A 14,575-nucleotide genomic window follows, 5' to 3' on the forward strand; every position below is an offset into this window, starting at 1 on the left:
TAGGTCCTGTGTTGCATCCTCCACTCCAGCAGGGCTTGGTCATCCTTATGAACTCTCTTCTAGTTTCTGGTTAGTCTTGAATCCACTAACTTTTGGCGTTGTCTGCAAAGATGAATTTCAAGCGAGGGCTTAGTATTCCTCTTAAAATGAATAGTTTTTTTCCCACCAAACTGAGAGGCTGGGACAGAAATAAAAAAAAATTCTTGATATATAAAATGTGCGTGTGTATGCAGAAGAGAAGTTGGGTACAGTTCTGCTGCTGGTGACCTTACACTGGAATAGAAGGGAAGATGCACTTGGCAGATGATTAGCGATTGATTCATTATCTTTACGCTGGGCCTGGTAAACTCTGTGTTTAGGAAGTAATGTAGACTACTTTGAGAATACTGTGGGTTTGCAGTAATCTTCATTTTTAGGGGATGGCTGACTTGATGAGTGAGAGAACACTGTGAATACAGTGTGCTTGTTCAGCTGTTGGCCTCTGGTATGAGACACTTTAAAAAGATATCTGAGAGTGAGTTAGGCATCCAGACTGATTGCACCAGTTCCTCGTGTAGGCCAGAACATTAATGGCAATAATTTTTGGTCAACATTGGTGTGGATTTGAGAATAATTTATCTGTAGCAAATCTTGTGAGCCTACTAGTCATGCCAAATTTTAAAGAACTTGACGGAGACTATGAAGAAAACTGGAAGAGCTCATGATGACTTAAGAAGTGTTGACTGTAACTTGAACCTGATTATTTAATTCTGTGCCACAATTAAAATTTCCACAATCTCTGTTTTCAGAGGATTACCCCAATGGGACATGGCTCGGAGATGAAAATAATCCTGAGATGCGGGTCCGTTGCCCCATCACCCCTGCTGACATGCTGCACATCAGCACGAACTGCCGCACAGCCGAGAAGATGGCACTGACATTGCTTGATTACCTCTTCCATCGGGAAATCCAGGCCATCTCCAACCTTTCGGGCCAGGGGAAGCACGGGAAGAAGCAACTTGATCCCCTCATGATTTATGGAATTCGCTGTGAGTATAATACTGCAACTTTTGAGTTTATACTGTGTAGGTAGGGCAGAAACTGTCTGCTACTTGCAGTTAAACTGTTTTTTAAGAACAGGGGTCTGTCTGTATTGTTGTTACCAGACAGATGTTGTGTTAGCTTTTGTTTCTGAAGGAATCCTAATGGGCTGGTTTGGTTTGGTTTGTTGTGGGTGTTCACCAGAAATTCCTCAATCTTGAAATCTGAATTCAGATTTCTTTGCAACTATCAGCTGTGAGTGCACCAAGTGTAGCAAATATCAGAGAAATACTACTATCTCAGATAATGGAGCAAAAAATAAATTACACTAATTTGAATATTGTTTGAGTGTTCAAAACAGTATGGTATTGAATCTCCATTTTTTACTTTCTGTTTATATGTATTATTTCAAAAGACTTGCTGACATTGAGATGGAAAAAATTTGCAATCTCTACTAAAGGAGAGATTAAGTATCACAAAGTCTGTGGATTCATAACAGGAATGCATGCGATGCTGATGTTCTTCTGTCTGCTCCAGTCTGGTTATTAAAACTATTATGCAGTAATGGACAGTTATTACTTTCTATTGAAGATGCAATTTTTGTCAGTTTAAAAGGAATCAAATGTGTTTTGCATATGGAATAGATACAGAATATAGCAGACATAGCCACTAGTTTTAAGTGAAGAGAAGAATCTGGACATATGCATCTTGCTCTGATACGGTGACTTGTAGTAGAGGATTACTCGGTGAGTACTTTGAGGACAGCCAGGTCTGTTCCATGCGCTGTAGTGTAAATGTTTTCCAGTAAAGGAGGTGGGCGAACGCGTCTCAAACAGCCAAGTGTCTGACACAAGTGTTACAGCTCTCGTGTGATACCTTTGCTATGCATGTAAAGAGGAAACACAATTATTAGTGTGGAATTAAGAGAGAGTCTAAAAGTCACCCACTTGACTAATTGAACTGGATTTTCCTATACCACTAGATCTCGCTGTTAAAAGATTCTTTATAGTCGCATCTTATGTAGGTCACCAGTGGATTAGTAGAGTGGGAGTAATCTGTTATACTAGTGTTCTGTATGAAGCTGCCAATTTGAAATGCCAGTTCAGGCTTAAGGACATAGAGCTTATTTTGAATGGTGCTTGAAGAATTTGATGTTTTGTTTTTAGACTTCTGTTAGGGCAATGTGTTTGATAGTTACACGGATGAAAATGTGAAGAATATTTGAGGATGAGACTGCTGTGCTTTCTTGACCCTGAACTGAGCTGAGGAAATACACTCCTCTTGATCTGCTTTTGTTTCTAGTCGTTCGCTGGCTATCTCGGGGAAGCTGCTGGGCAGAACTAACCCCTTCAGTTTGCTGCATGAGGGCAATTTTTGTTGCTTACCTGAAGCAGAAGACTCTAGGCCTCTACTGCAAATATATTAAATAGGTATTTTTAAGGGAGATTGTGCTTCAAAGTAATTTTGATCTCCAAAACCTTTTTATCTGTTGATCTCATCAGTGTAAATGACCTTGTTCCATTGTGGTTTTAGAACTTAGATTTTTGTTGACCATAGGTTTTAGAAAGATGAAGAAATAATTCTCGCTCCAATGTTAAAGCAAGTCACTAGCAGCCCTTTACCCCATCCCTTAAATCTGTGAACACAAATCAAATGAGTGAGTTTGTAACTATTTGTGTAGGAAGAGCAGGTTTGTGAGAATGCGAGCATGGGGAAGGAATGTGCTCAAGCTAGGGATTATGGCATTCATATGAGGCATTCTGACTGTGAAGAAACTGGATTCTAGAAGTGATTGCTGCAGTTGGAAAAGGTCTGCAACGGCAGAAATGGACCAGCAGTGGGTCATTCTGATCGATGGGCACAGGAACCACTGTCTGTGTCTTGATGTCTGTCATAGGTGTGGTTCGGAGGTTTGGGATCCAGGTGTCCGAAACGTCTTTATTTCTTCTTCATGTTGACTACTTTGCTGCTTTCTTTTGGGAACCAGTCCATAACAAACTCTAGGGATTGTGTATGCCTTCTGAAAAAAATAGAACCCGTGTGAATTTGACCAGAATTTACTTTTTTGGGTACCTAATTGTTAATGGTTATTAAGATTCACGATTAGCAATGACAATGAATCCTGTCGCAGCAAAGGAAGAAAATGCATGAACTTGATGAAGCAGCAAATTTAATAGTAATGACACTGGCCCAGGAATGATGATGTCATGTAATATGACATCACTGCAAATAATTAAGTTGAAATTAAATTTGATTTTGGTAGCCTGTTTATGAATTTGCTATGATGGGAGTGTGCACATGGATAACTCCTGACTTTCGAGGATGAGATGCTGGCCATGTTCAGTTCGGTGGCAGAACTCCTTTTGAGGTCGGCTGTGCCACGATTTCATCTCTAATATTTGTCAGAGAGGTGCTGGGAAGAGCCCTGGCATGCCATAACCACTTTGTCTTACCAATCCACAGACCATCTGTTTTCTATTGGTGAAGTGTTGTTCCATAAAATCTATCAAAAACCGAGCGCAGCGCTAGCATGGGAACTAAATTAGGATGTTGTCCTAACAATGTGGTTTGCTTCTGCTCTGAGCAGTAATACTTTGATGCATTATTTTAAACTTAAATGAAAAATCTAATGTCATCAGCCTCGCATTTGCCAATCATAGCTAGAAAAGCTCAAGCCAATAGGAAGGATTTTGTTTTTCCTTTTGTTTCCAGTTTCTTAAAGTTTGTCAGTGGAAAGATATTCCTTTTCTTTTTTTTTTTCTAGAAAAAGAAGACTAACCAAATCTGTATTTAATAGAGAGAATATTTCATATAATATGCAGAAACTATAGAAAATGAAGAGATGTTTATTAAAAATTCTTGCTATACTGCATAAGGTTTACTGCAAGAGAGATGAAAGATTATCTTTGGAAGTATAAATTTTCACTTGCGGTAGAAATTTGCTTGTGGGGTAGCAGTGGTATTGAAGAGAGTTTTTGGGCAAGAAACCAAAATGACTTAAGCATACCATATGTCATTAAGTAGCTCATTACTGCAGCCCTACTGAAAATGTAGACATTTTCTGGTGAAATATGAGAACATCCACAGTTATAATTTTCTTTGTGTAACAGAAAGTACAGGTCTCTTTTGAGATTTTACAGCAATCTCCACAAATAAGTTTGAGAACACAGATTTCCAAATTCAGGATTTTGCAATTATAAGAAACTTTATAGCACAAAGGGTGATTTTACATGTCATCTTGGAAAAAAAAATTAGAAGGGATTTCTGAAGTTTATCAAAGAAAAGTTATCAATAGTTCTTATTGTTTAAAATAATCTTGAGTAATTAAATGAAAACAAAATACCATTAGTTGCTTCCTGGGTGTGTAACGTTGTTAGTGTGTCAGTGCTGTGGAAGCCTCTTGCATCTTATGAGTTAACATTTATTTCATCCAGAATACATCCCTGTTATTGTTATTACTATAACATAGGAAAAAAAGTGTTATCTGAAAATACCTTATGATAAAGTCTGATTTTTAACTGTATGGTAAATGATGTATATTCTGTTTCAAATGGCAGATGACTTGACTTTTCAAGATGCAATTAAAAACCTAGAGTAGAAGGAAATTGGTAATCAAAGCTTGCTGTTTCTATTGGGTCATAATATTGCTTCCAGGAAAGATGGGACCACCTTTCTGCCGTACTAGTTGAAAGAGACGTTAATAGACTTGGAAGGAGGCTGTTCAAATCGAGTTAAGCGCGGTACTGCTTCACAACATTCATTGACACCATACTGCTTGAGCAGCAGACCACCCAGGTTTGTTTAATAGGAAACACATTTGACTCCTTGATTGTGTAATGTCTGTCAGATCAGTGTGTGTCGGTATGTGTGTATATTCGTGCACATAACCCAAACATCATGCAGGTTGAGCCAGTTTGAGCAACTTGTAACTCGTGTTGTGTAAAATCTATGGATCGCAGCAAGTCCCTACTGTTCCAGCTTCTCATTTGCTTTTAATAAAGGTTTTGATCTTAATAGCAATGCAGGATAAACAAGAAATATACCACGCTTCTGTTCTGTCTTTTTTAAGTATGGTCATGGTTTGAAATACTGGAGGAAGGGTAGGAAGAGGAAGGGTAGTAAGTTGCTTCTCATAGACAAACTGTTATCTCTACTGTTGCTCGCCAGTGGATCTGTTTTATGAGATGCTGCAGACTGCTGCTGTTATATAGGATGTTTTATGTAAACATTGCAGTTCCTGAAAGTGTACACTATAAATACAGAATGTATTGAGTGTTTTCTGGGGTTTTTTTATTCTTCTGCTTTAAAAAAGCCTTTTTTATTGCTGCATTTTTATAAACGATATCCATTTTTCCTTTTATCTCGTTTTTTCCTTCCTCATATTTGTGTGCTTTTTTTGCACTCTCTCTCTGTCTTTCTTTTACTTCCTGCGTATAATGCTGGGCTTCATGTGTCTCATTTCTGGATATCGTGCTCGTCACTAACTGTCAGTGTGTAGTGTATATACAGTGGTATATAGGAGACTGTTGGAAAACTTCAAGAAAAATTCAAAGTTTTTCAAATTCACATTTTATCCTCTCTCTTTTACAGTGGTTTAAAGCAGGGTCGCTCCAAGTCCTGGTTATCAGCCATTGTAGACGTGCATCTAGACCTTGGATTCCATCAGGAGACTGTTGGAAAACTTCAAGAAAAATTCAAACTTTTTCAAATTCACATTTTATCCTATCTCTTTAATATTTAATCAGCACTAGAAATGGATTAATTTCTGTAACTTGGACTATTGTGACTACATTGCCAATTGTCATTTCAGTCCATCCCCCTGCCAGACCAGCCAACTCAGGACTCGGTCATGCTCTGGATACTCTGGGGGTCTGGGGAGAGGAGGAATGGGTTAGTGGCAGTGCGCAGGCTAGTAATTTGTTGAAGATCAAGATCTCTGATGTTTTCTGTTTAACCCGTGCTTCTGTTTCCTCATCATATAGGTCATTAACTAATCTTCCAAGCTCTAGTAGTCTGCAAAGAAATGGCATGGTTTGTATCCGCATGGATGAGATAATCTTGTGGTCCCTGGAAATACTTTTTGCCAATATTTTCTTCTCCTAGTAATAAATACCATGGGCTGTAGCTCTTTAGAAATAAAAATTTGCTTGAGCCTGTTCTGTTGAGGACTGCGGTGTTACCAGATGCTTTAGGGCGTTTCTCCTCCACTGTCAGATAGTGGCTTAGAGGTGAGACAAACTTCATTTGACAGTTTGAAGGGTTGGGTATAAGCAGACAAGAATTTGCCCAACTCTGCACCATCTAGCCTGTGGCAGGTTCTCCTGAGCTGTGTGCTATTCCAGAGCTCTGCTCTGACTCTTACACGTGGACCACTTCCATCTGACAGTTTCAGAAAAGCCGCATTGTGGTTCGTTCTGAAGTCCATGAGAGTGGTGACTGTTGTTAGGGGCAGAGCTTGGCGAGAGAGGAGGGAGAGGTTGCAGAGGTGTTGAACTATCTCATACTCAAGAACACAGTGAGAAGCAAAGTCTGAGAGCTCAGCACATCTTTAAATTGAAATAAAGCATTTCTGTCGTGCTTTTCTCATATCCAAAAAGCATTATTTTTTATTTTGTTTTGAGCAGCACCCTTGGGAAAGGCCTTGTGATGCAGCAGTGCTGCTTTTTTCAAACATGTTGTCTTCCTCAGAGCTGCAAAACTCTGGCTTCAGTTCCAAATAGCGGCTTCTTTGTGAATCAATTAAATGCTGCCACATGGAGGGAAGTGATAACCTCTTTTGAGGCTAGGCAAGAAGATAATACGAGAGCCCATTGAGTTTATCTCAGCACCGCAGTTCTCATAAATGGCATCAATGCTGGCACTTGCTTACTGACTGTATGTAAGCACTGTAATTTAATGCTGGCTGTTGTTTTCTTCTTTCCTGGGCACTTATGTTTATTTCAATTACTTTCCTGGCCAGTTACTGTTTAATAAACTGAAATAAAGGCTGCAATTTTGGGAAATAGAGTAAATTGTTGGCAGTGTGCTTTCTCTCTCCTTCTCACACTTCTCTTGTTGTTCCTGCATTATGAATTTAATTTTCCATTCCTGGACGTAAGCAGCTGCTTAGCCTGTCAGTTGCAACTGTGGTTGCACGTAACTTGGTTGTACATGATGTGCTGTCAAGCATTTGTGAGCTTATAGGTTCTACAGCAAGAAGAAAGCCGATGCGTTAGGTCACTTGGACCGTCTCGTTCCAGCCGATGCACAGTTCTTCCATCCTGTCAATGCTTTTCCGCTTTGGCCAGAATTATTTAAAGTACGTGCTGATGTGCGCTGGTCCTCACTTCTTGAGAGGCAGCTAAAAACATTCAGATAAGTCTGGGACCATAAAAGTGGCTTTCTCAGTGACTCGAAATGTTGTTTCAGGAGCGTATAATGAACAAAGGAGCAAGCTGTGTGATTTGTAAGAAAGAGGTGCTCCTTGGGAAAGTTACTGCTACAAATACAATAACTTAGTTGAGCGAGTGCTGGTTTTTTCTAGTGAAAACTAGGAGTCTTGTGTGGATTTCAGAAGTCATTACGTATTTGTGTATTAGCAAGCCTCAAGCCCTGATGTCAGCAAGAAGGATTGGACTGTTTATGATCAGTGTGCTGAGTGGGATGTCCAAGGATCATCTTTCTCAATACTGCAGATCCATCCCAGCTATGGAGTGACAAGTGAACTAGAGGACTCTTTGTGTCACAGTTGTACTAATCACTATTTTCTTTGGGCTGATTCCTCCATACGTGGAACTTCTCCTGTCTGCAGGGTAGTTCCTCCGGTGTGCGGTGGTGGTGTCCCTTTAGGGCCTGATTCAGGAGATTACGGAGCGTGCTTTGCTCTCACCATCTGTAGAGGAGGCTAGTGGTTACCCAGGATCACTCAGGCTCTGTCCCTGCAAAAACAAAATATCCTCATGAACTTCCAGTGGACTCCAGACAAGAAACATTTTCTTTACTATCGGAAGCCTATAAATGACAAAATTGAACTTTTACGGTGTGGTTTTAGAAGACATGAAGAGTCTAAGAAAATATTTGACATTTTGAGAGGAAAAGCAGCTCTGCCACCGAACACAGACTGATCAGTGCAGAAGTAACGTACGTTCATCTGGAAAACGCATTGCCGCGTTCAAGGAGAGCTGTGATTTCACAAAATCTCGTAAACGGAATTCCAGAAAGTTGCATAGCTTTTCCTTTCCTGGCATTGAACTTTCTTTTCTCCATTTCACAAGGGTTAAAAAGTGAAGTGAGGAGATGCCTCAAGCTCACTGCAAGTAAAATGTAAATAAATTCCCGCAGCGTTCAGGTTTCTGTCATGCCAGTTCTTTCCAAACCCACAAGCTCCTTCGGAAGGGGAGAAATTTTCGTTGTTGATTCATAAGTGAGTTTTTCTTGGCGGCACGTGTGGTGGCGTTTGCCATCCAGATGGGCTCCCGAGGCACTGCGGCGAGGGCTTATGTAACGGGATGTCTCGGGAAGGGGGTGGTTAAAGCAACAACCCTCCTTTTCCATCGGTTCTGCTGCCGCATCTGTCAGATCGCATTGCGCTGCTGGGTAAAAGACAACTGTTTAATCAACTTCTCCGTGAAATTGTGGCTATCAAAAATGACCTGATGTGTGGTTACTGGCAGCAGCTGCTTAAAATCAGAAGCATTTATTTCAGTCAAGTGTTATTGCTTCAATTTAGGTGATTCCATTTGTTTTGAGCATCAGACTTTGATTTCAAACAGTAAGTTGATCCTTTGGCAATAAACACATCGTATACTTTAGGTATATCCCATTCCAAAACAGAATGACGTCTGATAAACCTTGTGGGATTGTTTCTCCCAGTGAGTAAAAGAAGTAGTAAGGTCTTTGCCTGCTTTCTCTGATCATAAATGAATGCCCTGACATTCTGAATGTGCAAAACTAAAAGGTATATTTAACTGAAGGCTTAAAAGCATGGTATCCCATAGGTGCATTTTTATCATGCAAAAAGAAAATAACGGTTATCGTGAGTGCATTAAGTATTTTATTTGAAAGGAAATGGTTAGCGGCCGGGGAAGTCAAACAAGTGTTGGAGTCTGTAGGTCCTAATCTTCATGAAAAGCCATTTCAGATGAAAACGCTTGTGCAGGCTGTATGGAATGCTGCCACTGCAATTTTTAGCTGTACAGCTATAGCTATACGAAGTATGCAATTTTGCTTTCATACCAAGACCCAAATGTTGCATGAATATATGTATTTTGGGAGGAAATGAAACATAGATTTTTTTTTTTTTTTTTCAAGGTATCTGGTTTTATTTGCTCTGTCTTTTTGGATTTTTGCAACATGTTTTTTAGAGCAGGTCATGTGCTTTCTTTTAAAAAATGGGGAAAAAATGCAAGTGAATGTATGTTGTTTGTCAAGTATAATCGTAGTGGACTGCCTCTCGTGTAATTTGTTAACTGAGGCAAGCCTGTAGTAGATGACATGAAGGCTTTGCAGATTACAAAACCTCTGATTTGGTCTGGAATTATTTTCCTGCGGGGTTGATTGACTCATTTAATGAGTTAGTGTGTTTGATAATGATACTCTGGTTATTAAACTGTGATGTTTATGCAGCTGTTGATATTCTGTCACCACCAGAGAAAAGCCATCAAAAGATCCCCACGGGAATGCCTTACGGCCACGGCTGTAACACACTGCGTGGAACTCGCTTCAATCAAAGTGCGCAACCAGGAACATCACAAAACCTCTATTTCTGTAGCGATTAATCCGCTCACTTCCATTTCGCGGCGTATCTCTGGTTCTGCAGCTCTGCTAACCTTTTGTAGCACTTGGCGTGTGCTGTGAGGGACTCGGAGATTGAGCAAACACACATGCAGGATGGAAATGCTGTCGGTTCCTGGCAGAGCGGCCGAGGTCAGACTCCACTAGATGGCATTATCCGTGTGCTTATGGCTGGCTCCCGAAGAGTCCAAATCAACCAGGCTCTGCTCCTGGTAGAAGAGATAAAAATAGACTGGCTGCTTTTCCAGAGAGGTGGTAAGGTGTGTCTGAATGTAGGAGATCTGCTGTTTTGCAAGAGGATACGTTGGTGGAATTTGGAGATTCTAGGTGCTAATTAATTTTTTTTTTTTTTTTTTGGAACTTCTGGTAGGGTCCTGTCGATGCTGCATGGGTCCTTTTAATTTGTGAAATAAGGGCATTTAAAATATTTTTTAGTTTAATGTTTGATCTGGTTCTGTGATTTGTTAAAAATGAAATATTCAGGCAAATATTCTAAATAAATATTATTAAATATCAATGAAACATTCTGAAAAAAAACTTAAAATTAGATGTTAAATATTCTGATATTTCAAAGCTAGTTATTATTTCTTTTGAGGAACAGTACATTGCAAGAATTAAATCTGAGCCAGGTCTGCACATAAGCATCAAGAAGGTGCTTGCTTTTCTTGTGTAACATTTAGTTTCCAAATGCTTTAAATCTTTTAAAATACAAGACATTCTGTCTGTGTTTTAGAGAGCAAGAACAGAGATAGAGAAACCTCAAACCTTTAAGGTTGTACTGCTTTCTCATCACTTTTTTGGAAACAAACAAACAAACAATCTGGCTGTAGGAGACCACATATTTTACCCGAAGCAGAAAGACTTCTAGCAATGGCTTGTAAAAGGGGAATGGTCTCTTGCTGTGGTATACTTGAGACAAATGGGAAAAATAATTGTGGTTACAGATGTCTGTCTACACCAAATTGTCAGATCTGCAGCTTCGGATGGAGAGAAAGCTTAAGGACTGAAGCAGTGAATAATTCACTTTCCCTTAAATCTGCTGAGACACAAGCCTGTACCTGCAGACACTTCCCATGCTGTTTGGTTGATGTTTAAACCAAGTTCATTTCTGAAGTGTTTCCTCGACATGACAGAGGAATCTGACATTATTGAAGAAAGCTTCCTTGCCTGTTCTTTCACGTGGTTTCGTGTTCTGTTTCTATAGAATTGGAATCAGCAGATTGTCTAAACAGGGATGGTTGCTGATTGTAGTTTAACACTTCTGCTGGCTTGCTTTGGTGCTGGTACATCACTGCACCCTTTTGATCCCAGAAAGTATTCCTACCAGAATGAATTAATTCCTACAGACACTTAATCTGAACTTGGCTTTGTTGTAGGAGCTGAAATAAGATTGGTTTAAGTTGTTGGTTTTCTTTAAATAGCTAAAACACACTGTGCTCATATATGTTAGAAAGGACATTTTCGTTCTAAAGGGCAAGCCATGAGTGATAGGATCTTATCTCAACCCATCCTGTTCTTGAACCCGGGGAATTCTGTAGGAGTCACAGTTTGGGGCAGATGGTGTCCTGGAAATGGTAAGGCCCGTTACTGGGATTTTGGGGAGCAGTAATGAGGTGCTGACAGGCTGATGCCAGTCTGCAGAAATTTGTGTCCACAGTCTTGCTTCTATTCCAGTAACCTTGCAAAAGGTATGAAAATACAATGTTTAGAGTTTGGTTTGTTAATGTGTTGACGCGCGTATTTATATAACACCCACATCGTGATGGCATCTGGAAGCCAGGAGAATTACGCAATATGAGCAATACATTCCTGGAAAAAATATTTGGTTTTGGTGTCCCTAAAGTTGGTCCTTATTCCCTAAATTGTCTCATCACATGCGCACACTTAGGACCTCTGACTTCGCTGACGTTATTTACATCTGGAGTGTTTCCTCGAACGTGCCTGGCTTTTTCAGTTGTGCTCTTAGTGGTATTTATGAATTTCCTTACACTTGTCGTGACAGATTTAATTTTCTTACTGTAGGTAAACAATTTCTAACTATTTGTTTGTAAAGCAGCTGTTGTAAAATCAGTAATTCTGTGTTTTGTCATAAAGTTACCTAAGATAAGACTCCTCGTGATCTCTAGTATAGAGCTGAGTTCCCAAGTAAAAGGGATTTGATTAACATGGAATTTTGAGGTTCATATATTATTATAACTTAGTTGAAGAACATAATAAACTAACCTGTTTTCTGTGGAAACTTATTTGCAGAAATCCTTTTAAACCATGTCTTCTGCACCTAGGAAAACAGGACATGTCTTTTCTTTAGAAGCTGACAATGGAAAATTCTCTGGAAAAGTTCAGATTTGGTGAACATTTCATAGTATTTAATTTTACTCTTTGAGTGTTTAAAATATTCTGGTTACTGACACAGGTTTAGGAAACTCTTCGTTAGGTATGTGTAGTAGAATAGGATTTCAGTTGTATTTGAGGCTGTTAAGTACCCCCTGAATATAGTTTGTACTATAAAGTGTTGTTTCTGGAAGTCTATAAATGTATGAAAGTTTGAAAGATGTGAATGTAATAGTTAAACAAAGGAGCTGTAGGAATAAAATGGAAAACAGAGTAATTGCTTGGTAGCTGAATTTTCCTTCCCTCCTCCCTCTCTCCGTGTTTTTAACAGCTTTCCCCATCTCTTTTTGGACGTTGTTTAGCCTGTGGATGAGAACAGTGTTATGGAAAGTGATTATCTGCTGACAAGATTGACGTTCACAAGCATGTGACAGTGGAGGAGCTGCCAAGGTTCTGCCATCCCATCAACTGCAGCGAGGCGAGATTTCCTTGAATGAGGACAGTGCTGCCCTCCCCTCCTGCATCCCTTTGCCCAACCCTAAACACTTCGGGGTTTTGGAGAGGGACCCTGCCTCCCAGCTGTGGAGATCATACCCCCTCCCTCCCAGCTGTCAAATGAGTAAACAATTACTCTTTTTCAAATTGTTTCAATATGGTCAATGCTTTACCATAATTACGGTTGAAGAATTGAAGCCTGAAGGCGCAAGAAGCAACTTCAGAGGTGCTTCATTTTTTCAAAAAATATTTAGTACAGCAGATTTTGTTGTCATACGCTGTTCGTTTAATAAAAAGAACTCCAAATGTATGACCCTTATGTGAAAAAATGCATTTTGTTAGCCAAACCCCCAAATAATCGCCCCTCTTCATGATTCTGTGCAGGCAGAAGCTGAAGCCCTTGTTTTTCATAATATCCGTCATATTCTTGTCAATTAAAAGATTCTGTTCATAAATTTTTGACTAGGACATCCTGTTGCTTTTTCTCTAGACTTTAAAACTGATGCTGAATTTGGGACTGGAAGGAACAGTTAACCGAATCTGCTTGGATTACACATTTCATGTAAATATGTCTCCATTGGATCCACGTGGCTGTTAGATTCTCTGGGGGTAATGCTTTCCCTCATCTTTCAGAATGTAACAGAGGGAAAGTCCCTGCCGTCTGAGGAGAAAGGGCAGCAAAGGGAGCTCTGCCAAGTCCATGAAAATAATGATTTACCTTTTGATTTTCTAAAGAAATCTGGTATTCATGGAGGACAGGAAGCAGTACAACCTTGCAATGTCCAAACGCAAGCTACTGACATGAAGTTTGTGTTTTAGGAGGCTGATTTTGAAAGATGGAATATTTCATGTCTGGTTTTGATATTGCAAATGTCTTCTCTTCCTCCTCAATTTGTTCTTAATTAAATTTCTTTACAATTTCATGTTTTATGTGGATTGTTTCGTCTGCTGACTGACTTCTGACCTTTAAGAAAGAGGGCATTACTTTCTCAAGAACATTGTTTTCTTGAGGTTTTATTTTATTTTCTAATTAGCCCTGTTTTTCTTAAAAAAATCAACCTTTCTCTACTTATTTTTTGCATTAGATGCCCCAAAGGTTTAGGAATATCCAGTCATTATAGACATCAGTGCTGATGATCTTTGTGTTTGTACCAGATGATTTTCACTGCATTTCCAAGCTTTCTCTTTCTTTTTTCTTTGAACCACAGAAAGACTTATTTTGTGGTGCACAAGAAGCATTCTAGAACTTGTTATGTCAGTTGTCTTTTTAGTTTTATAGGATTTTATAGGATTTATATTTAGTTTTATAAAAATGTGCTCTGTTTCTAATCTAGGATGTGGAAGCAAAACTTGGCGTGATGCACCTGTTGGCTTTCAAAGCTGACTTCAGTTGTCCTGATGCACACATGCAGAGGTTCTGCAAAACCTTTCTTAAGCTTTTGCTTGATAAGATTTGGACATTGCTTCTTACTTGCAAACCAAAGTGGTTTCCTCTCTGTGCATTTCAGGATAGCCCGTGTCTCTGAACTCTTCGTGGGGACCTTTTTGTCTCCCAAGCTGCTGCTAGGATGTCTCTATCTGGTGTACAGAAATCGCTCGAGCTCTTGCCATTTATTAAATAACTGAACTATTTTTAAGTCTCTGGTGTGTTTTCTTAGAAAGCTTTGCTTAGGAAGTGAGGTTCCCAAAGAAAGCAAACTTAATGTTTAAAAACAAGCACATCTTTTGTCTTGAACGTTACCGGCAACTATCCATTGTCCTAAATAAAAAAATCTTCTAAAATCACAGTCAGCCATTTAGATGATTTAGATGATCTAAATCCTTTACTTCACTCTTCTTGTATAAGTGCATCTGTCTTCCAAAATACTGCTGTCTGTTTGCCAAAGCGATGAATTATATCGCTGAATGTATTTTTTATGTGTTTTTAGCAGGGTTGTTCTGTGGCTCGTGGATACCG

At 39.4% G+C, this 14,575-nt stretch overlaps 1 protein-coding gene across 1 annotated transcript in view; it reads left to right on the plus strand.

Annotated features, from left to right (window-relative positions):
• Positions 1–788: 788 nt before the first annotated feature.
• LOC104461228 (protein BANP) overlaps positions 789–14,575 on the plus strand; it is a gene marked incomplete at both ends in the record, with an annotated part of 32,223 nt that continues 18,436 nt past the window's right edge. Inside the window, one exon of the mRNA XM_010072738.1 lies at positions 789–1,028. Coding sequence (XP_010071040.1) covers positions 789–1,028 — 240 coding nt within the window. The remainder of the gene's footprint in view (positions 1,029–14,575) is intronic.

This window comes from Pterocles gutturalis, unplaced genomic scaffold, assembly GCF_000699245.1.
Source record: "Pterocles gutturalis isolate BGI_N339 unplaced genomic scaffold, ASM69924v1 scaffold20901, whole genome shotgun sequence".
NCBI lineage: Eukaryota > Metazoa > Chordata > Aves > Pterocliformes > Pteroclidae > Pterocles > Pterocles gutturalis.